Source organism: Stylophora pistillata, chromosome 3, assembly GCF_964205215.1.
Source record: "Stylophora pistillata chromosome 3, jaStyPist1.2, whole genome shotgun sequence".
Lineage (NCBI taxonomy): Eukaryota > Metazoa > Cnidaria > Anthozoa > Scleractinia > Pocilloporidae > Stylophora > Stylophora pistillata.
Genome location: NC_142521.1, coordinates 22,806,385 through 22,829,609, shown reverse-complemented (window position 1 = coordinate 22,829,609; position 23,225 = coordinate 22,806,385). Strand labels below are relative to the sequence as shown.

General features: G+C 40.1%; 3 protein-coding genes across 5 annotated transcripts in view; 1 reads left to right on the top strand and 2 right to left on the bottom strand.

Moving 5' to 3' along the window:
• LOC111335004 (uncharacterized) overlaps window positions 1-8,484 on the bottom strand; it is a 35,415-nt gene extending 26,931 nt beyond the window's left edge. The window contains exon 1 of one of the 2 annotated variants that reach the window (XM_088755301.1): window positions 8,313-8,484. In XM_088755301.1, coding sequence (XP_088611427.1) covers window positions 8,313-8,348 — 36 coding nt within the window. In that variant the 5' untranslated portion in view covers window positions 8,349-8,484. The remainder of the gene's footprint in view (window positions 1-8,312) is intronic. The other variant, XM_022940833.2, reaches the window with a different exon arrangement.
• On the bottom strand, window positions 1,016-2,437 carry LOC111335014 (uncharacterized). Its single transcript, XM_022940844.2, has one exon. The coding sequence runs from the start codon at window positions 2,303-2,305 to the stop codon at window positions 1,262-1,264; it is 1,044 nt and encodes a 347-aa protein (XP_022796579.2). The 5' UTR covers window positions 2,306-2,437; the 3' UTR covers window positions 1,016-1,261.
• A 701-nt stretch (window positions 8,485-9,185) lies between the features above and the next one.
• LOC111335013 (NHL repeat-containing protein 2) lies at window positions 9,186-23,057 on the top strand. Of its 2 annotated transcripts, XM_088755303.1 has the most exons (15): window positions 9,186-9,368; window positions 11,974-12,143; window positions 12,762-12,819; window positions 12,975-13,055; window positions 13,511-13,557; window positions 17,542-17,578; window positions 17,931-18,061; window positions 19,036-19,072; window positions 19,492-19,619; window positions 19,966-20,002; window positions 21,027-21,157; window positions 21,335-21,368; window positions 21,819-21,946; window positions 22,373-22,436; window positions 22,864-23,057. In XM_088755303.1, exons 1-15 carry the CDS (start codon window positions 9,299-9,301, stop codon window positions 23,001-23,003), a joined length of 1,293 nt encoding a protein of 430 aa, XP_088611429.1. In that variant the 5' UTR covers window positions 9,186-9,298; the 3' UTR covers window positions 23,004-23,057. The 2 variants fall into 2 exon arrangements, with proteins under 2 accessions (XP_088611429.1, XP_088611430.1); XM_088755304.1 differs by lacking the exons at window positions 9,186-9,368; window positions 11,974-12,143; window positions 12,762-12,819; window positions 12,975-13,055; window positions 13,511-13,557 and adding an exon at window positions 14,482-16,273.
• The last annotated feature ends 168 nt before the right edge of the window (window positions 23,058-23,225 follow it).

Genomic DNA, 23,225 nt, shown 5'->3' with positions numbered 1-23,225 from the left:
GGGTGGTCAGACTGTTTACAGTGGATTTTTCAAAAGCCTTTGACAGAGTCAAGCACAACTTATTGATAGAGCAATTAATACAGAGCCATTCAGACCCACACATTGTCAACTGGTATGCCAGCTTCTTGTCGAACAGAAAACAAAGAGTGGTCTGTCATAGAGTGTTACGAAAACTAAGACTCGAGAAAACGAAGACTTAAGACCTGAGACCCGTCTTAGTTTTCGAGATTACGAAAACTTTGGAGGTTGGTTGGCCGCATCTTGATATGCTTTAATGTGACAGCGTGATGCTGTTAGTGAGTTTCACAGGCGCTAACTAATACTTGGCTGTGTAGCCGCGCGATGCGGTTCCAGTCGAGGCCCACAAATTGACCCTTGCTCACCATAGGGTCTCCAGTAGCTCAGTGGTTAGAGCATCCGACTAGATCACGGAGGGTCGTGGGTTCAAGTCCCATCTGGGGCTCGGATTTTTCTATTACATTAAAATTGTTTCATCTTTACATGCTCACGAAAACTAAGACACCCTAAAATCGAATCCGTCGAAACATAAAGTCAAATTGTAACCAAAAACTTTTAATTATTTGTTAAGCTATCTTGTCCCAACTGACGTAAATTGTTTCTCTCGACCCGTGCCCGCTTTCGTCCATATTTTGACGTCGGTAATGTTTCCGCGCGGGACTCTGGTATAAAATTAGTGTCCGGTGACGATTCGTTACTTGAGCTACTCCTTCCGATAGGCTTAGCCACAAGTTGCTCGGCAACTTTTCGGCAACTTTTGAGATTTTTGGCAACTTTTTAGAATTTTGGCAACTTTTAGAATTTTCAGCAACTTTGGGCTTTTTGAGGTTCTCTGAAGCCTCTTTCTTCACGTTTTGAGCCACATTTGTCAGTTTTCGATGGACATTTATTTATTAAATTTATTCTAAAATACAATAATTAGGGCCCCCCCATGAGTTAATTTTTGTGATGCCTTATCACGAGGTCAGAGTTGCATATTCATAATACTGACGCCATGTTGGATCTTCGATCTCTGCCACCTGGTTTTAATGTGTTTTTGTTAACAAACAATAACTCAACAATTACATAACTGTGAATAATGGCCAGCGGCATTGCCATACATAACATCCCCCCTCCTTCACATCACACTTGAGGAAACAGAAAAGAGAGAGAAAAAAAAAAAATAAAAGAACAGTTATCTCAACATCAATCAGTGTTTATCATTATTCATGTCCCAAACTGTCTCTTGTTTCCGAACAACTGGTTACAGGTCTAGTCTGACTGGATTTTTGACTAGTCTTCCACTTCGGGTTGTATACAAGGGCTGGTCTTTGGCTTCCGCTATGTATGATGAAGGTGGTACATCTCCAGCTAGGATTTCCTCAGCAGCTGAAGGACTTAAGTGGGATCCCTGTGGTGAAATCTCCATTTGTGGGCTTGCTGGGAATGTGGGTCCTGCATGTGATTTGTCTAGCTCAGGCTCTGTCTGCTGTGCGATGTTTCCTCGACGTTTTAGGTATCCCATATGGGACTTTTTTGAGTCGTTTCTCAGAGCTATTTGGTTACGTCTGATTCTTTGGCCGCCCATGTCTACTACATATGACCTAGGCAGGGCATGTTTCTGCACCACTGTTGCCGCTCTCCATTCCTTTAACCCTGGCTCCGGTTTGACTCTGACATGATCACCTGATCTGAGTGGCGGTAGTTCTTTGGTACCCTGGCGGTACTTTCGCTTATCCTTGCTATGTTTCATTCTTGCCTTTATCCTCTGGGTGTTGTGTGTTTCAGGTTCTAGTGGGCTACGTGCTATTGGTAGTGTTGTTCGTAGTCTGCGTCCCGTAGAGAGCTGTGACGGGGACAGGTCAATTCCTGGAAACGGGGACGCTCGGTACTCAAGGAGTGCTTTTTTCTTGTATTTGTTCTTTCTCCATAGAGACTTCACTGTTTTGACTGCGGCCTCCGCTTCTCCATTCGCCTTGGGGTGCTTTGGGCTTACCAGGATGTGTTCAAAGCTGTAGCTTTTAGCAAAGGTCTCAAATTCTTTACTTGTGTACTGGCTGCCACAGTCAGTGACCAGCTTTGCGGGGATGCCATGCCAACTGAAATATTCTTTTAGGACTCCAACGGTCACCTGGGATGTGAGATCCTTCGGTTTGGTCATCTCGATGAACTTAGAATAATAATCAACTAGCAACAGGTAATGTTCACCTTGAAAGGTAAATATGTCCGAAGCGACCATTTCCCAAGGCAGGTCTGGGACAAGGCTTGGTATCAGGGGCTCTTTCTGCTGTGCAGGGGCATATGACATATGGTACAGTCCTTCACGTTTTCTTCTATCTGCGCACTCATGCCGGGCCAGTAGAGGGCTTCCTTGGCTCTTTGCTTACACTTTACAATTCCCAGGTGTGTTCCATGTATTATCTCCAGCATGGCTGGCCACGTCGACGGGGGCAGTATTATTCTCATTCCTCGGTACGTTACTCCATCCAGTATAGCAAGCTCATCCCGGGTGTCCCAGTATTGGCGGATCCTGTGTGGGACTTGTTGCTTAGTTTCTGGCCAACCAGCTTGAATCATAGCATACAGCTCGTGGAGCTCATTTGCTGTGTCTTGTTGAAGTTCTGCATACTTCGGTTCAGAAATCGAGATTCTTTTCAACATGTTTACTTGTATCCCTTCTTCTTCCGGTGGTGCCTCATTTAGACTTGCTCGGCTGAGGGTGTCTGCGAGGATTTGATTCTTGCCTGGAAGATATTCCACTTTTAGATCATAGCCACTTACTTTCAGCGTCATTGCCTGGAATCGTAATGGTGCTGTTGCTATGGGCTTGCGCAGTATCATTTCTAGGGGTTTATGGTCAGTCTGGACCAAAGTCTCTTTTCCCAGAATATACTCTCTGAATTTCTGTGTACTGAACACGATTGCCAGCATTTCCTTCTCTATTGGTGCCCAATTAAGTTCTGATGCTCCAAGTTTTCGGGATGCATAGGCTATCGGCTTTCCATCTTGCAGTAGGACAGCACCCACTGCGCTCTTGCTGGCGTCACAGTGTATGGTCACATCTTTTCTGACGTCATAGTAGGCTAGCACTGGGGCTTCACAACACATATCTTTAAGCTTTTGAAACGCAGCTGCTTGTGGAAGAGTACATCTTGTGGAAGAGTACATCTCATCCCAGTGGAAGAGTACATCTTTTCTGGTTAGTTCCCGCAGTGGTGTTTCGACTTCTGCCAGCATGGGGAGGAATTTGGCCAAATACTGAATAGATCCTAGGAACCGACGCACGTCTTCTTTCGTTTCAGGAGGCGGCATGTCCTTCATAGCTCTTACTTTTTCTGGATCTGGCTTGAGGCTTTCTGCTGAGATAATGTGGCCCACATATTGAACTTGCTGTTTCCGTACTCTGACCTTTGCAAAGTTTAGCTTGAGGTTGTAGGTTCTGGCGCGATTAAGAACTGCTTCGAGGACTGAATCATGGTGGGCAATGTCACGTCCAGCGACGAGTATGTCATCCATGATGGCATATGCATGATTAATTTCTTCCAACATTCCATCCATGGCCCTTTGATACAGTTCTGGAGCTGATTTGATTCCAAATGATAGTTTTAATCATCTGTATCTGCCTATTGGGGTGTTCATCGTTGTTAGTAAACTGGACTCGTAGTCAAGTTTTATCTGGAGATACCCACTTTTAGCATCTAGGACTGTGAACACTTTTGCCTCTGGTATCTTTGCTACAATTTCTTCTACAGTAGGGATTGGATAATGTTCTCGTTTCACTGCTTTATTAAGATCTCTTGGGTCAAAGCAGATCCTGATCTTCTCACCTCGATTCGACACTACCATGGAGTTAACCCAGTCAATAGGCTGTGATACTTTGGCTAGGTGTCCTTCCTTTTCCATCTCTTTGAGCTTCGCGATGATCTTGGGAAGGAGTGCTGCAGGTTGTCTGCGAGGCCCATGCACTACAGGTGTTGCTTTGGGGTCAATCTTGATAGAGTAGGTTCCAGGTATGGCTCCGGATGCACTTTGTAAATCTGGGTACTGATCAAGTAGCTCTTTTAGGTCTGTATCAAGATGTGTCTGTAGGTTATGTACTCGCTGAACCAAGTTGAGTGCTTGACAAGCTTTGCCTGACAATATTGGCTTCTGCTTACTGTCTATGACATAGAAGTTCACGTTTAACTCCCTGTCCTTGAATCTTATAGGAAGAGTGACGTAACCCTTTGGTGTGATTCGGTGTTGGCTGTATGACACCAGTGTCTCCTTGGTTCGTTTGATCTGGGCATTGGGTGCTACTTGCTTGAGCTGAGTGGTGTTAATTACACTCGCATAGGCACCAGTGTCAAGTTGACAATGCAGGGTATTGTTGCCCACTTCGACAACTTCCCACCATTCATCATTTTCATACGTTTTTTGCTTGTCTCTGATGCCATTCATTTCTAGGCTCGCTATATGTAGTAGTTGTACATTGCATATTTTTTCCTTCTTATTGCATTTGCTGAGCGGTCCTCCGAATTAACGTGAATTCGCAGTATTGGTAAAATCTCTCCCATTTTTTGCTCAGGTCCGCAGCAGCCCAGTTCATTCTTGGCCAGTTGAACGACGATCTGGCGTATCCTTCAGCCATCTTGTTTTTTTATTCAGTGGCGCTCGTAATCCCACTCCTAACACCAAGTTGCATATTCATAATACTGACGCCATGTTGGATCTTCAATCTCTGCCACGGGATTTTAATATGTTTTTGTTAACAAACAATGACTCAACAATTACATATCTATGAATAATGGCCAGCGGTATTGCCATACATGACAGTCAGCGATATCACGTTGCACGTTTTTCAAGATGGCGGACAATTACAGTGACTATTTGTTGATCAAGTGAAATGGAAAGAATCTCTGATATCATCATTGGACTTTGACAAATAAAGTTTTGATAAGAAGCAATGTGCGAATTTTTAATCTTTAACACCCAAAAAAGGTACGAAAAGCAGAAAATTTTTGGCAACTTTTCGGCAATTTTTGGAAATTCAGCAATTTCTCGGCAACTTTTTTAAAAAATAGCAACTTTTTGGCAACTTTTAGACACTTTTATCGGCAACTTTTTGGGATTCATCGAAAACTTGTGGCTAGGCCTACCATTTGACCTCATGAAATCCTCGCACTCTCCAAAAGCGCATTTCCCTCTTTCTATTCCTCGCACATCCTTGCCCATTTTCAAGTTTTCACCGTGCAACGCCACGAAATTAACTGCTTTTTTCCCAGACACGGTTATGCGAGCAACACTTCCGGTCAGTTATTTTCACTTACGGTAATTTTTGTCTTGGAGGAGGTGGGGGGAGGGTCAGATCCTTTTGTTTAGGCATTTATGAAGGGTCATGCATTTATCCAATCTGGAAAGCGGGAGGGCCACGACTTTTTTTGGCCAAAAATGTCTAGAATACCCCGGCCCACCCACCACCCCCCCCCCCCCCAATAAAAACGTACCTTCCCTTAGTTTTCGTAATCTCGAAAACTAAGATCCCTCTTAGTTTTCGTAACTACGAAAACTACGACCCCCACCAAACCAGTCTATAAAATGTCTACAAAGTCGAATTACGACCGTTCAAAGACTATAATCCGTAAAACAACCAAAAACTACAATCGTAGCGTGCTAGACGATCCGCTTCTAACATCTATTCTCAGCATTGTGGCTTTATAAAGACAATGAAAGCCGTACACTACCTACGTATAATTGTACACTGAAAATATGCCTTACCCAATTGATCTTTAATTTTGTTGTTTACCCTTTAAATCATAAAATTGGTTTTCCATTGGAGATGGATGTTTTTCTACGTGTCTCTGCGATCGAGATTGCGTTACCTGTGACAGTGCTCAATAACTTATGCACACGCTCTAGGTTTTGGCAGATTGCACGTAGACATTAAAAGTGCCCATAATGTCAAAAAACGTTTTTCGCTCATCTAATTCTACATTTCACCAAATGAACTTCGGTGAAAAATTTTTTCGATTTGGATAAAACGCGATTTTTTTACGAATTTTTACAAAGTTCAAAATTGTATTTTCTTGCGGTCGACCCCTGCCGCTGATCACAAGAATAACGTGCTCAAAATGACCACGTGACTGATGTCTGTGACGTAGGTTCAGGAACCTCACTTGACCTTAAAGTACATATAAATACACTGGTCGAGTGGGGGTCGTTTACGATATTGTGACCACTCTGAAGCAAATTCCCACTTGTTTTCAAGTCAGATAGTCACAACCTAAAATCACGTGTTCCTTAACCTATGTCACGACTCACCGAGGAAGACTGGTGCGAATGCTGGACCAAAATGGTGGCAAATTTGAATGTCTTTCAAAACTTATAAAAAAATTGCGTTTTATCCAAATCGAAATTTTTTTCGCAGAAGTTCATTTGATGAAATGTAGAATTAGATGAGCGAAAAACATTTTTGGACATTATGGGCACCTTAAATTTAAGAGCCTACACAAAGCTCATATTCAATAATAAATCCAGTTAGATTTCCCTTGTTACTGTAACATCGCGAAGCGAAGGAATGTGACAAAAAAAGCGAAGTAAAAACATGATGTCTTCACAAATGGTTTCACAACATGGGGTGTAATCCACCTGTCAAGGAAACTCTCCTGACAAGTCCAAGCTCCAGACAATAAAATTTCCCAGGCAGAATCGGTCACATTTACTAACTTCTACGTTTTGCCGATGGATAATATCGGCAAGCAACAGTAGCCACCCTAGTTCCACTTCACAGGTTTCGTAAGTTTTTACGCAAGAAGTGATCGGCAGCGGCCAGGACAACAAACCTTTGGGAGTCGCAAGGAATACCTGGTCGCGATTTCCGGTGTCGGTAATTTTCGGAAACGGATAAAATCGATGTTAACGCTTTCCCATATTCCAAGTACAGCAGTGTTTTTGCTCGATTGATCGAATATGAGCTTTCTGTGGGTTCTTAATTTTATGTCCATGGTCGTAATTTGACTTTGTAGACATTTTACAGAATAGTTTGGTGGGGGAGTTAGTTTTCGTAATTACGAAAACTAAGAGGGGTCTTAGTTTTCGAGGTTACCGAAACTAAGACCCCTACATTTACCGTTAAATTTGACCTATTAAAAACTCGATGGAAAGGATCAGACAGGAGATAATTTCGCCATTACTGCGAAGGATCGTGCACATATACGTTTCATAACCGCAGTTCATATATATGTATTTCATATGTTTGTTGTTTGATTTATCATCTTACGGGTTTATGTCGAATTAATTTGATGGCCTGCTCCCAGTTGGCTTGTTAGCTCAATTGGTAGAGCGCTGCACTAGTATCGCAGAGGTCAGTGGTTCGAATCCCGTACAGGCCTGAATTTTTTTCAGGTCTGATTTTCACTATTGCTTAAATAGTGCTTTACTGCGAACGATCGTGCACATATACGTTTCATAACCGCAGTTCATATATATGTATTTCATATGTTTGTTGTTTGATTTATCATCTACGGGTTTATGTCGAATTAATTTGATGGCCTGCTCCCAGTTGGCTTGTTAGCTCAATTGGTAGAGCGCTGCACTAGTATCGCAGAGGTCAGTGGTTCGAATCCCGTACAGGCCTGAATTCTTTTCAGGTCTGATTGGTGGTGACGGCCGCTCATAGGCGGGCTTTCGTCGAAGAACACTTTCTGCCGAGTCACACCAGACCGACATAAATCTCATCAAATATTCACTTCATTATTTAATCAGGAATGTGAAATGTTTTAAAGCTTATTTTTTTATTGTCATTCCAGTAACAATGACTGCCGCAACATTTGACGAGTTTGTCACGTAACGTGACTGAAAATCCCGACGTGCAAAGACAAACTGCGTTGATACGTATGAGGGGTCATCGACGCCAAAATTCTGTTTCAAATTCTGTAATGTAAAACTTGTGTAGCTTATAAATTATTTGTTGACCCCTCATAGATATTTACCTCGGAATGTAAGAGCAAGTTACTTTCATCGAACACGCCACTGCATGAGGTGAAATGGGCAACTTCACATCCAGAATATAATTGCTTACATAATACGTATCGCTACTTTAATCACTAACTACCCTTAAAACGCCCACAACAATCCGCTAAATCCACACTCGCGAATTCAGGGCAACTATTCAAATATTGCAAGTCGGAAAGTGCTCGCTGCCAGAAAATAAGGACTTCTTAACTGTATTGAATAGATCATAGACATCACTGCAACAACCTATTTCAACTCAGCATGTCTGCTTGTTTGAAGTGTTTCACCTCTCAGCTCACATAGTGAATAATAGCTTTACATACCAACTGGGCATCAACCACGTTATTGCTCCCGTCCATTCTGAGGTCTCTTTAGACCTGATTTTAAATTATAATGGTTCTTCTCAAACGCCAAATGCAAGGCAGTGCCGAGAAATAATTAACCTCAAGCGCGTTGCTTAGTTCAGGGAGAGCTCGAGAGGACGAGTTGGAGACTGGTGACTAAATGCTTATGTTCCGCCTGACGAAAAAATTGAAAATTCTTTCTTCAGTTCTTCAACCCCTGAATTTTGATTTCCACAAAACTAAATTTTTATATGTAGATATTGTTTTCAGTTTTCTGTTGTTGCTCTTTGCGTTATTGTTTCGAAAAAGCCTAATTTGTGCGCGGGCTCATTTTCTGGACAGCGGTTCATTACAAACTAATGTCCTGCTTCATGAGTGTTTCCTCCAAAATCAACAAACTGGAATGCCTTCGCACTATTCAGCGTAAGCTCTAGAGAATAGGGGAATCCTTGTTTACAATATTTGCCACATTAGCATAAGCAATTCAGTTTCTGATGGAGCTAAAAATAAATCAGTTCTGAATATCGACAGGTCAAAGTACGATTTACTCGGCCAATGAATACGAGCCTGATGCAACACGGGTTTAAAAACTCAAAATTTTACATAGAATGTATGAGCTCATTAGCGCTTTTGCCACCCAGAAGCTTTGCAGTTTTTGATGGACTATTTCTCCTTGAATATTACACCCAAAGAGCTAAAAATTTCACCATGTACTAAGGTTTTCTTGCTGTTTAGCTGCCTGAAGTCAATTTGTATCTAACATACTTCCTTCTTTACGCAAAGCCGTATGCAAATGAGCAAAAATGTAAACAATGACGTCAGCATGAATCCGCCCATAGAGTCAATCAGATGGCCATTTTGAAGAGATGACGTATGGTCCTTAGGGATTAATAACAACTTCTGCTTTGCTTTGCTTTGCATAACGCGACGTTGTGTCACGTTATGCAAAGCTTCGAAACAACAAGATGGCGATTTTCAGACGACTGATTTTATCAGTAGTTCTACACAGCTCGTTGTTGTTCGCGGATAAATCAGGCGAGTGTTTGTCGATTATCATGATTTAAATTTTTTTCTCAAACAAGACTAACAATTTCACTGCAAGTTAAAAGCCGGGCCAGGTTTCTCGTAGTTTCGTGAGCGAGTTCTGAATTCTGCAATAAGCAACGCTAGGATTGATTTTGCCGTTATAACGCAATTCCCTCCTGTTATTGTTGTATAAAACAAGTACTTCACAATGACAGTGTGAGACTTGGAAAAACCTGGAAACCATGGACACAGTGCAGAGCCGTTACGGTAACAGTTCCTGAGACTCCTTTTGAGAGATGACGATTACAAAACATGGGTGAAAGCATAACATGATCACTACACGAGATAATACATTTTACTCTTTTAGACAATGATTTTTGAGTCATAGTTAACTGAATAGACCCTTTCAAGGTTAACGCCGCCATTTTGCCGGGGGTGCAAAACTGCTGGGGCGAACGCAAAATGTACAGTGAATGTATGGGAAAAGTTGAGAAAATGATGCTCGATAATTTGAGGAAGGTTGACAGCGTGCAATTTCTATGAATTACAAACTAAAGATACCAGACCTACCAGTTTACCGATCAAATTTGAGAAATGAAGTCTCGCGAAAAAAGCCGCAAATTAAGATTTTGATTTCCATATATTTGTCTCTAAAACCAAACCGCCGTTTCCGGGAAAATTTAAAAGCATTTGTATGAAAAACTAAAACTAAGATTTCTCACGTCTCAGCGAGGCTGAACCCTTCACGTTTAATCAGCAACATCTTTTGTTAGGTATCCTTACTTCGTAATCCATAGAAATTGCAGAATGTCAACCTTCCTCAAATTATCGAGCATCAATCTCCCGACTTTTTCCATACATTCACTGTACATTTTGCGCTCGCCCCAGCAGTTTTGCACCCCCGGCAAAATGGCGGCGTTGACCTTGAAAGGGTCTATTTCGACCTACATTAGATGTAAATGACACCTCTGACCAGAGGCACTGCATTTGGGAAGAGAATTAAATTCGATCGTACTGATTTCGACGCATAAAACCACGCCACGATTTACGTCGACGGAACGACGAATTTAATGGAATTGAATTCGTCTGATTTAAATTCGACTGTAGCGCGACGTATAAAACTAGGCCTAAAAGACGAAAATTCAAAACAAAGATGGCGGCGCGAGGCTTTTTCTACTTTTGTAAGAAGTTTACCTAACAGCGTGTATTTGATATGCTGAACGGCTACTGCGTATGCAGGAGACAGAAACGAAGATAAAGAAGACGATTTTCGGAGACATAAACATTGCTTCTCATCTAAACGAAATATCCAACCGATGTGAAATCTTGCGACGGCGAAAATAGGAGAACTCAAGTGAAGGATAATTCTGCTCCGTATAATTTTTTATAATCTTTGTACATTTTCCTTTTCAAGTGCCGAAATGAATAACAAGAAAAATCACGGGGTCACCGAGTTGGTTTTCAAATTATTTGAGCCATAAGCTAAAAAATGCGCCTGAATAATCCTTTGAAAGCGTTGCCATGGAAACTGCTAGTGACGAAATGACACCTGATTTTGGATAACCAATGATTATATAATTCAGCCCTGTAGAAGTATTCAACTGGCCTTGATCAGTCTCTTTGTTGTATTCTTTCAAAGTTACAAACCCTCAAAAAGATGAAAACTGGTACTAGCCACCTTAACTGTAGAGTACATTTTGGAAAATTGGTTTTCACGGTAGTTGGCTGCTGATTTTGTGCTCGTAAGTTCGCTTTCCTTTCATAGGATAATTTTCTACGTTGCTGTTTCTCCCAACTTCACACCAACATCTCGCAGATAAGCAAAATTTTTCATTACTTTCATTCCTTAAGATGCTCAACCGTTGTTATAATAGTTGTTTTTAAGTTCGCTCTTTTTAATGGCTTAGTATCCGTTTCCCTTGTTTTAAAATTCTTTCAGTTGTAGAAACGACTGGAATAATTAAGTAGGAATCACTTAGCTTCAAAAAGACATTTTCCGCCCATTTTTGTCCATATTCAAATATTGCAATTTGTGGAATAATAGAACCTCACACCCATTGAGTACACATTGTAAAGCTTTTCCGATTACATTCTGCGATTACGTAGTTGAGTATGCCAGAGGTTCTGTCGGTTCTGTGCTAATTCACCCTACTATAAAACAACCACAAAACACGAAACCATTTCATGGAGAGTAATGAATGTGCAGCGGGCTACTGTTTCAGGCGGCCTTTAACTCGATAAACTCGGCCTCACTACTCAAATAATCAATAATGAACGGGTATTCATCACTCTCCACCATACCCACATCCGTATCAGAAACAGTGTCCATAGATAGTCAAAACCGGCTGGGCGGACGGTCCGAAGATGAACAACTGGACACAGATTTTGGACAATTGCACATTAAATGGTCAGAATCTCAACGCTGAAAAAAAGAAAAGAAACATTAGCGAAAACGGAAAAAGTAAACGAAATCAGTATTGGTAACACGCCGAGAGAAAAAACTATGGACAAAACACTCCTTACATACTCACCAATACGAAAACCCAACAGAATACATACCATACGAGTCAACGCCCATCCCGATACGACCTTTTTTCCTACCATCTACCTACAGGTGTTGTTAATACGGTGGCTGGTGGCGGAAGAGCTCACCACGGGGGTACTGCAGACTGTATGGATTATCAGACTCCCACCATGGACGGAATAGGAACAGGGGCCAGGTTTAATTACCCTTGGGGTATCGTTTTCGACGCAGAAGAAAATGTGCTTTATGTGGGTGACTGTGTAAGTAGATGTATTGTGAGATTTTCAAAGGTGTTTAGGCCGTTTTCAAACGTATTAAACGACCATGTCAATAGTTCTAGGCACGACTATAGGAGCATGACCCTTCTGTTAAGTTTAGGATTGAAATTCGGGTAATAAGATTTTATTCCATACAGAGGTTCTTTCGCGCGGCACAAAAATCCCTTTATTTGGATACTATGTCTAAATTCCATCCAAGGAGAATGTTTCAAGTGTAAAGAAGGCTGTTCTAACTTGTAACTGTACTCTTATTGTGTCTTCCTTAGCTGCAAACTAGCGGTGTTGGGGGACAAAATACGGCGTCAAATGAGCCTTTCATCTCCCTCGATCTCATTCATAATTCACCTTACTGTCTTCTATACAATTCTTACGATGTTAGTTCAGAGAATTTGGTCGTGGATCAACCAACAATTCCCCAATTTTTATTTTTTATGTTCTCATCACTTGCCTGCTTGAAATTGTTTTGAATTTTTTTAAATTAGAAATTCTGTCTTTGTCACTAATGGGAGTTAAAGGGTTAAATTAAAACTATGCTGAAATTTACACCTTCCCTCTCACGCAAACATTTCTTGGTCATGATGATGTTCCTCTCAATAACAGGGCTGCCCTGAGACGGTCCACAGCAATGATCGTTTGAGGAAAATCGATATTAAGACTGGTAAGCAATATTATCTTACTCGATATTCAAGCCCGAACTTCCACTTGGACTAAAAGAAATCAAACGTCAGATCATTTTATCTATACCTGGAGACTCTTGAATCTTTCAAGCATTTGTCAAGTTTGAATTTTATCGCAGAGTTTCAATCTTTTCAGGCCGTGTAACGACGTTAGCTGGCAGTGCTCAGGGATACAAAGATGGGATCGGTGAAAATGCTAAGTTCCGTCACGTGTCAGGTGATGTAAAACAAAGTAGCTAGATGCGGTAGTTAAAGTGGCGATGAATCAATCTTCATATTAACAGCCGAAGGGTTTGCTCAAATTATGCTCGTGTAGATGAAGATTAGGTAGTCACATGCTCAAAGAGAAGTTTGATGTTTACTCAAGGTGTTTAGACACCGGTGTAGTATCACACTAAATTTCAGCGAAGGCCTTTTGTTGAGTCTAGGCATTGACAAAACATCCGCTAATAGTTTTAAGCATGACTTGCTAAGTATTAGCAAACGGTAGACTAAGGAAGGAGCCAGACGTGGTTGTGTTCGCCAACGAGAGGCGATTGAAAGGTTCTCAACTACGGTGATCTCAAAGGGGAAATTAAGTGTTTTTGGATGGAAAGTTGTTTTGTGCGTGATTCTCATTGAAAGAGAACCTTTAGTGATAACTGAATTTGGAAGTGCCTTCTTCTCTTGCAGGCATAGTCATGGATCAAGTGGAAAAAGTTTTATATGTTGCCGATAGTGTAAGTTCAACGTCCAGTAACTTTCCACTGTTGCACAAGAATGAAAAAACACCTCGTTATGATGGGCCATGAAAATTTAAACTTTGGCCTTGTGAATAGGATTGTGATAGGCTTGTGATAATTGCTTTATGAAGCTGCACAGCCTTAAAGGAACAATTAAATAAACAAAGCTACCCCATCAGGCCACGGCTAAGTCGGAGTGATGCAACTCAAAGATACCAAGTGTCGACTTACTTATTGCGAAAAAGGAAAGGTTGATCAATGTTGAGGTCTTCCCTAACGTTTAAGTGTACTATATAAAGTTGGAGAAAGTAATTCTTATTAGTTTATCTCGGTTTTGTCCTTAAGGTCCTCGAATTTCCACTTTCATTAACAGGACGTTAAAGGCAAAGCCCGAAGCATCTCAGTGGGTCGAAATCTTAAAACTTCGACTCGTGCGATCATAATCGGTCCAGCCTTTTCTAAAACGAACAACGATCCGGAATTTCTTCTCCATCTGCCACTAACCGGTATGAAGGGAAACCAAGAGAAAAAAATTGTAACTTATTAACCAGTCTAGGTCAGTCCAAATGGGACAAAAAGAAAACTGCGCCCTTGGTCTTGAGTACAGTTTTTCCTCCTACAGACCTCCTTCCCGGTAAATAACATTAAATGGCTGGCCGTGCCCGAGGGCAAAATGAAATTTTATCCAGCGCAAGAAAAAAGTGAATGGAGCGGACGTACAAGTTCGTAATTTTTGGACGGTGTTGGCAATGGAATCACAAAAAGCTGCAGAAGACAGTCATAACAAACAAAACTTAAACGATATATATATGCAACTAACTGTATATATATATATATATATCTATATATATATATATATATAATTATACCTCAAGATTTAGGTTACTTAAACTTTTACTGTTTTGCAGTAAAAGTTCAAGTAACCTAAATCTTGAGGTATAATTATCCATAGCTCTAGCCCTGCTATGGAGCACTTTTTAGTAGATGATGATCTCATTCCGCTATTTTGTTTATATATATATATATATATAACTAACTGCAGACAGTACTGTTTCGGCCTTCTGGGCCTCATCAGTGCAGTGCTAATGCTAGGATGGAGGAGAACCAATATGGTCACCCCAAACGATCCAACCTTTGTGGTATCGTCTAAGCCATGCCAGAGTGCTCAAACTAGAGTACACTAGCGAGCATGCGCAATTGCAGAGCAATGACTCATCCTAGTTAGAGTGCTCAATTTGGACATGAAAGCAAAGCTTTGTATGCCAAAGAGCTATATCTAACTGCAGACAGTACTGTTTCGGCCTTCTGGGCCTCATCAGTGCAGTGCTAATGCTAGGATGGAGGAGAACCAATATGGTCACCCCAAACGATCCAACCTTTGTGGTATCGTCTAAGCCATAGGTCAATTTATATATATATATATATAAATAGAATAAATGTTTGAAAAGAAAACTAGCCCTGAGCGGGATACGAACAATTGACCTTTAACTTACAATGACTGCCTATAAAAGCTGGAATACGGTTGCTAGGAGATATAAAAACGACGCTACTTCATTATAAGTTAACGTTCAATCGTTGAAATTACTTGATGAGTGTGGTCAATAAAACGATGAACTACCTCTGAAGTCTTGAACCAGTTTGTTATAATTATCAATGCTCCTCTAAGAGTTGAGCGCTCTTTGAAATACATTCAAATCAAGCTCAAGAATTTATATATATATACATAGCGGTTATAAATTAATGACAGGAAGATCGTTTCAGCGTTACTCTGAGTTTCCCGTAGCTTGCGCTGCGATCGTCAGACGGTTTTTATTATCGATGGAAAACATACCGTGCTACAAGGTCAATTTATAAATAGAAATTATAGTTAAAATAATAGGAAGCAATTAAGAAGACAAAAGGACTGTTGCTATTGGTTTCGCAAGTAGAACTTGTTTTCATGGCGGCACTTGGAAATGAGTTCTGATCGTTTGTTTAATTAAGTGGATTTGTCTGCGGTGATTATGAGGAATTTTTCGGAAAGGCAGAGGTTGCATGTTCTTGAATTTCCTTTGCAAGATGCGGCTTTGTGGATTGTCGACCAATGAATGGAGTAGGAAGTGTTGGTGCTCTTAAGTTCCCAAATGTATTTGGATAGCTCGGTGCTGTTACAGCATGAGTTTCTGGGGTCCGACTCCAGAAACTCATCTTTATTCACCGCTCTGGTCAAACCATCGAGCAGTTTTATAACAGATGAAGTCTTCATTTTCAGTTACTACTAGTAGACATATATATATATATATAGGGATTAAACTTGGTGTCCGTGAAACAGTGCTCAATAGAAATAGTAGAGCGGGTATAATGTGTGGTAGGCAGAAAAACAACTACATATATATCCCTACAAACCTGTTTTATGGTTGCCCACTCATCGGGGGATTTTTATATATATACACATATATCGAAAAATCTCAAATTGTTGGCACCATCTCGTTTTAAAACAGCCAGCGAGAGACAAACCATTCCTCATAACAATGGCTGCTTTAAATCCGATAGGAAAAGATGCGACCTCTGTCAGAATTTCTTTGTTAAATCTAAATCATTTCTCAGCTTTCAGACGGGCAAAAATTACACCATTCACTCTAGACTTTCCTGTGACTCTAAACATGTGATTTACTTGGCTTCCTGTAAGAAATGTCGCCTGCAATACGTGGGATCTACTACCACCGACTTTAAGGTGAGATTTCGAAATCAGAAATTTACTATGCTCACAAACAAAACAGCTTGTGAAGTAGCGATACACATCAACAAAACGCCACACACCCTGGACGATTTTTCGTTCCAATGCATTGATCAGGTACAGGTCCCTAGTGGCTCTGCAGAGATCGATAGGCTGTTAATCACAAAAGAGGCTTATTGGAGTGCACAGTTGTTCTCTTTGGCACCCCATGGTTTGAATAAAAGAAAGGAATTTCATTCGAAAAATAGAATTTGCTATAATTAATTTTCCATCTCATATTAGGCGCTACTAATTGATCGTTCAAAGGCCCTTTCCTTTGATTTTGTAGGACCTTTAGGTGTGGATTGGACTCAGAGGCCCTGCCATAGTTAATCGAGGGGACCCCTCGATTAACTATGGCCCTGCCAAGGGATCTTATTATGATTAGTATTATTTAAGGGCCCCTCCAGGGATTTTGTTGCTAATTTGCCCTTTCGGGCTCCAAAGGCCTTGTTTTGGGATTTTGTTACGGTTTACAGTTGTAGTAAAAAGTGTGCCTTCCCTTTTTTAATGCTCGCCGCATTGCTTCTTTGCAACTGATTACGCCACTCATATTAACATATTTAGTATTCTTATCTCTTAGTTTTTAGGGTTTGTTTCTTGTATTTTGTCCTTTGTTTTCTTTGTAATTAGGTTTTTTGTCTATTAGCACCAGTTCATTAGTCGTTATCTGTAATTACGTAATCATTAGCACTTCGATCCTATTTAATGCTCTTCTTTTATTTCAAAAGTTGTAAATAACTGAAGAAGGTCTCTGACCGAATCGTTTTTTATTAAAATTTTTTATATTTTTTACGTCAGAAGTTGTCCATCCTCGCAATTTCTTAAACTTTATATATATATATATATATAGAGCTTGGCCCAGTGTCTGCACTGCACTGATGAGACCCACATAGGTCGAAACAGTGTGCACTGTCTGCAGTTATATATATATATATATATAGGAAGTCTGCGTTTCGATTTTTCCATGGTACCGTGCTCGATATATAAAATCTATACTGAGATGGGAAAAAACAAAGTGACTATTTCATACCGACAAGCCTGTTTTGTGGTCACCTCACTCTTAAGACCCCCAAAGAGTGTGTTAATCACGAAACAGGCTCGTCGGGATGAAATTGTAGTCTCTTTGTTTTTTCCTCTCTCAATATACACATATGTAAGTCGGCTTTCTTTCCTCGCGCTCAAATTTATTGTTTAAAGTACTCTTTTCTTTCATTATTGTATAGGGAAACGACCGAATTAGAAAAGTTGATCTTACCACAGGTGAGTTTTCTGAAGCTTCCGAGGGGCGAAAGCTAAAAGTGGAAGGAGACTCATTTAATCTAATCAACCCTCTTATAGAGAATCCCTGAGGCCCACTGCCTGCGCAAAAGTAACGGTTTGGGTTAGAACTCGTATAAATAACCGGCCCTTAGTGGCTACGCGTTTCAAAGACAACGAAAACGAATAAACAAGATTTTTTTTTAAAAAAAAATTGTTAAAAAGGAGGTGAAGAGAATAGAACTGAACCTCATGTTGGTTGTTAACATGATTCGGTCAGCTTTAAAACTTCTGTGGCCATTCTGCGAAAGCCATTTCGCTTTTTTTTTTTTCACCATTGCGTTTTTTGTTTCAGCTAAAGTAATTACATTTGCTGGCAGTGGGGAGTCTGGGTTCCTTGATGACGTAGCACTCAAAGCTATGATGTCCAATCCTCAACAACTAGAATTGGACAGCATGAAAAGGAGGCTGTTCCTTAGTGATACGGTCAGTTAGCTAAATATGTAAACTCAACGAGACGTCAAGCTGTGTTCATTATCTTTTAGTTTTTCTCCTCCCCTTTCGTTCAGTTTATCAGATCATTAAAGTATTTGAATAGTTAAACATTATTAACTCGTAATCACTTTCTTCCACATGATAATGAGACATCTTAGTGTAGTTGTTTTGTTTTTCGCGTATCTTCATTTTTCCCACAGAGTGAGGCAGGATGCCAATAAGGGTAGTAGGGTAGTTTTCAAGTTCTTCTTTGAGATACAATGAAATATATGAAGTTCATATATTTTGTACTGCGGTATTAGATACATATGATGCACGATCCTCGCAGTAGATAGCGCTATTTAAGCAATAGCGAAAATCAGACCTGAAAAAAATCAGGCCTGTACGGGATTCGAACCACTGACCTCGCTATCTACTGCGAGGATCGTGCATCATATGTATCTAATACCGCAGTACAAAATATATGAACTTCATATATTTCATTGTATCTCATTTATCACTTTCACGGGTTTATTACGAATCAACTTAACGGCCTGCTCCCAGTTGGCTTGTTAGCTCAATTGGTAGAGCGCTGCACTAGTATCGCAGAGGTCAGTGGTTCAATTCCCGTACAGGCCTGATTTTTTTCAGGTCTGATTTTCGCTATTGCTTAAATAGCGCTATATACTGCGAGGATCGTGCATCAGTTCTTCTTTATTGATAGATTGGAATGTTTGACTTCACAGAGAGAAAACTAACTCTAAAAAGCCTGGCGTTGCTCAATCCATTTTATCGGAGGTTCCTTGGGTGCCCTGGAAATATCATTATTTCATTTTTTTCTTAGCTCAAACCATCCATATTTAAACAGCGGGTAAATTTTATCTCAAAGGACATAAGAGACGTATGGAGAGATTTGATCGAGAAATTGGTCAATCAGATTGCGACGTTACTGCTTGTTGTGATAACAAATGTTTCTTTATTGCCAGGATAATCACGCAATAAGGATTATCTCATTACCAAACGGTGAGTTCATAGAGATGTAAGGACTTCTAGAGTCACTTGTTTTAATTTACCAAGACAATAACCTTAAAAACCTTGTTAACTTTTAAGTTTATCTCTTTATTGTGTGTTTTTGTTGGGGTGTGTGTGTGTGTGTGTGTGTGTGTGTGTGTGTGTGTGTGTGTGTGTGTGTGTGTGTGTGTTGTTGTTGTTGTGGGGGGGGGGGGGGAGGTGGACGAGGCTGCCACGGTTTTGGGGTACGATGAAATTTGACTTTGCCCCAGTAGTCGGCCGGATCAATAGGGTGGAGTCGATGGTAAGATAGAAAAAAAGAGCACCTTCAGTTATTTGATATTTTCACATCCTTCCTGCCTGTGAGTTCATATATTTGTCGCTGCTTGAAGCCTAATTTTAGCTCACTCAAGCCTCATTCATTTGAACAGGAGAAGTTACAACAATGGCAGGGGGTAGTCAAGGATTAATGGACGGCATAGGAAGAGATGCTAAATTTTATCACCCAACCGGCCTCTCACTTGACGTGCTTACTGGAACACTCTATGTGGCTGATCACGTAAGGGATAAACATATACCGGATCTTATCTGTTTTTAGGACGCTTGCCAAATATGAACCCTGTTTACGGCCTGTATGATGCACTAGGGAGTTCTCTGTGTTACAATTATAGAGATTCCGCCAGTTAATTCCGGAGGTTCGAATCATTGTGAAGAAAATTAGATAACCCCTTTGTCTCAAATTCCTTGAAAAATCTTTGTAACCAAGCGATTAACTTGGAAACGAGACGAACAAATTAAGCAGCGAGAACCTGGGAAGTAGTAGTCTTCATTGCTTCCTTACTTACTCATTTACCTAATTTTTGTTTCTAAATATGTTTTCTACTTTCTTTTTTTCATGTTTGCAGTACAACCATATGATACGAACAGTGGACATAAATAGTGGTAAGATGATATTGTTACGGTAACTGATTACTCGCAGAAAGATAATAACCTCGCTATTTCCGCGAAACACAATTTATTTAACTCTAAACAACGGGAGATAATTTAACACGAGCTAGCAACTACTCTTGGAACAATCCATCTAAAATTAACTATGTACTTCTCTACGCTTATCTGACCACAGCAAAGTACTGTCCTTCTCTTTGGCGAAATCTCCTGAAGACTTCCTTCGCAGTATCGCACTCCACGGTAAACAACTCTGGACTTGACAGCAGAATGTCAGTCTCACATCCGAACGGGAAAATCCCTTCACTTGTCACTTGTCACACAATATCACTTAAAGATCACAAACAGTGAACGAAGTCCCAAATCACAACAACAACCTGACTAGCGAGCTGCTTATATAAGCATCCGAAGAGAGTCTAGAAGTTTCCAAAAGTAACTATTTATAACCATTACAATAGTAGCTATTTATAACTATTACAATAAACTCTATTTTTAAACTGATGAGTCACAGTTCTAGAAAATTCTTGAAACAACATATTGCTTGACATTGACTTTCGCGAACTTTCTAGACAATTCCGATCCTTGTAACAATATATTTTGAATTCTCATACTCGTCATATACATCCCTCTGTATGGAGAGAGTCAGTCATCGTGTGGACTGAAAAAAGATGTTTCTTCACTTATGCAGTTACTAGATGTCCTTGTGTAAGATAAAATATCTTTGAAATACTTGTACCAGGTAGTACAGGCCCATGTGTCGTTGTTTGGGCTTTTTCTCCTTTGTAATCATTCGCTTGCAACCTTAGTATACATTCGCTCACGTTGGTGTTCGTTTTTTGCGCCTCTTAAACGTCTGTTTGTTTTCGTTTACAATCGTCAATCTTTTAGCTCAAAGGTGCTTTGCTCTGCATTTCGAGTAACTGGCACTGACTTCTAATTCCTCGACGCCTCTTAATATACGATAATAACTCCGTATTGTTTTGTTCCGCTTGTGAAGTGTGGATCAATATTCCCATCTTAGGTGTAGTCACTTCACTGGCGGGTGGTGGAAGAGAAGGATTTAAAGACGGTGTTGGAAGACAAGCAAGGTTCAATTATCCCGAGGGGTTGTACTTTGACACCGATTATAATTTACTCTATGTTGCAGAGTTTGTAAGTATCAACAAAGAAATATTTAAGTAAGTAATTGATAAAAAGATAATCATTAATTCGTGCTCACGAACACTGATAAAAATTAGCGTGTCGAGGAAAGGAAGAAAGTGGAGAGAATCAGTTCCTAAGCTTTTTTTGTCTCTTCAACTGAAAAGCTTCCTCATGAACTCTTTATAGGATAGCCATGCTATAAGGATTGTCACCCCTGCAGGTAAGCGACTTTCGTTTCTTCCTCTAAATTACATATCTCTGCATGCGACATATCTGTGGTCAAAAGATACGAATAACTGAAAAGGAATCTTTATAACTTAATACCTTTCATTTATTAGTTTTAAAGAGGAATACTTGTATGTGCTTTGTAGATTCTGGAGTAAACAAGACCATCTTCTATAATCTCAATATTTTATGTAGTCAGTGCAATTAACTGTTCTTAAGGTTTAGCGTTTTTTGTTATTGTTATTTGGCGAAACCATTTTGGTACTTCAATGTTTACGTATACTTTAAACGGAAAATGTTTTTTTATGCAGACAATATCTGAATGGTATGTTTTTATAACAAAATGCACTATTCCAGTTCGCACATCAAGTAAATATTTCAGATCATTTTAAGCAAACCATCACACCGATATAAAACTCATAAATGTATGTTTTTTTCATCAAAGGTGAAGTAAGGACTCTGGCGGGCGGGACTGAAGGCTTCAAAAATGGAATCGGCAAGCAGGCGAGGTTTTTTCATCCCACTGGGTTAACGTTTGACAACAAAAGAAAAATTATCTACGTCACAGATCAGGTGAGTTTTTCATGTATTGCGTGTCTTCAAGTAGTCTCCCTCGCAGCGGTTTTTTTGGATGTCAAAACGGCTGCGAGGGAGACTAGTCTTCAAGAGATTACAGTTTTTAATCTCTAGGTGTCTTTTAGAAAATTGCGAGTTGGAAGGCGATCAACACAACAGAATTTTGTGCTCAGAGGGCATAGAGTGAGGGTTAAATTTGGAAACTTGCGATTTGAATTGCGATCCAAAAGGTCAACATACGAAATGTACTATTCACTGTTTGATTTTCCGAAAAACTTTACAAATGGGGCATGTAGGTCAGCCTCGTCCTTAGAGCTCGAGTGTTTCCCATTGAACACATTGCTTGTAGATTTATTTTATCAAGAGCATAACTGAACTTTACTGCATTTTTCGAAAAATTTGTCTGTTTCCTTAATTTTTCAGTATAATCACATGGTGAGGAGTATCACTGCTGTTGGTGCAACAGTCGTAGATCCCAAAAAATCAGGTAAAAAAATTAGGGAAATGTTGTTCGAGATTTTTTAAGGTGTTGGGAATTAGATAATTGCCTGACAACACAGCGGTTTTCCCGATAAACTCGCGCTAAAATCAGTCACTCACGATATAATTTTTAACAGATATATTTTTCTCTCACAACGTGCCGAGTTTCTTTTTTCAACACACGTGGTGTATTTTAGAACAAAGGATATACAATCGGTGAATGTTTCCTTTGATTGGTTACAGTTACTAATGATGACAGATTCGATGCCTATCCCTTTCCGGTGGACTAAACAACGAAATTTTAAACGCGTTAAAAAGGTTTGATTACACGATTTCCGACAAAGGAAAGGTGTTCGTGAATATTTGAGGGTAAGCCGGAGGACGAAATTGTTGGGCTTGCTATTCTCACAAATCTCACTTTATATTTGTTTCAGGTTTATTCCTGACACTTCAGAAGACAAGAGACTCGCCATATTTATTTACATGTTTGTTTTTTACTGTTATCGTTCTTTTTATCCTCGCGCTCTGGTTTCGACGGAGTTTGCAATGTTTGTTTAGGAAAAGACATTTTTAATAAAAAATTATAGAAATTCTCGCACTACAATAAAATTCTCGCGCTACAATGAAACCTGTCTTGAATACGATGACACCCTGTGAAAAGCAAAGACTTGCCGTGTCCTTATTTATTTGCGTTCAGTTGACGTTATTGAGCATTACAGGAGCCATAACAGTGTGTCGATAATAAGCACCTACTACACAAACAAATGCACTTTCAACATTTGTCTTCAACCCGGCA

Coding starts and splice junctions, on each gene's coding strand:
- LOC111335014 (XM_022940844.2), bottom strand. CDS start 2,305: ATGTCATATGCCCCTGCACAGCAGAAAGAGCCCCTGATACCAAGCCTT.
- LOC111335013 (XM_088755303.1), top strand. CDS start 9,299: ATGGCGATTTTCAGACGACTGATTTTATCAGTAGTTCTACACAGCTCG. Junction 18,062..19,035: donor GGCTGTTCCTTAGTGATACG/GTCAGTTAGCTA, acceptor CTTTATTGCCAG/GATAATCACGCAATAAGGAT. Junction 19,620..19,965: donor CACTCTATGTGGCTGATCAC/GTAAGGGATAAA, acceptor TCATGTTTGCAG/TACAACCATATGATACGAAC.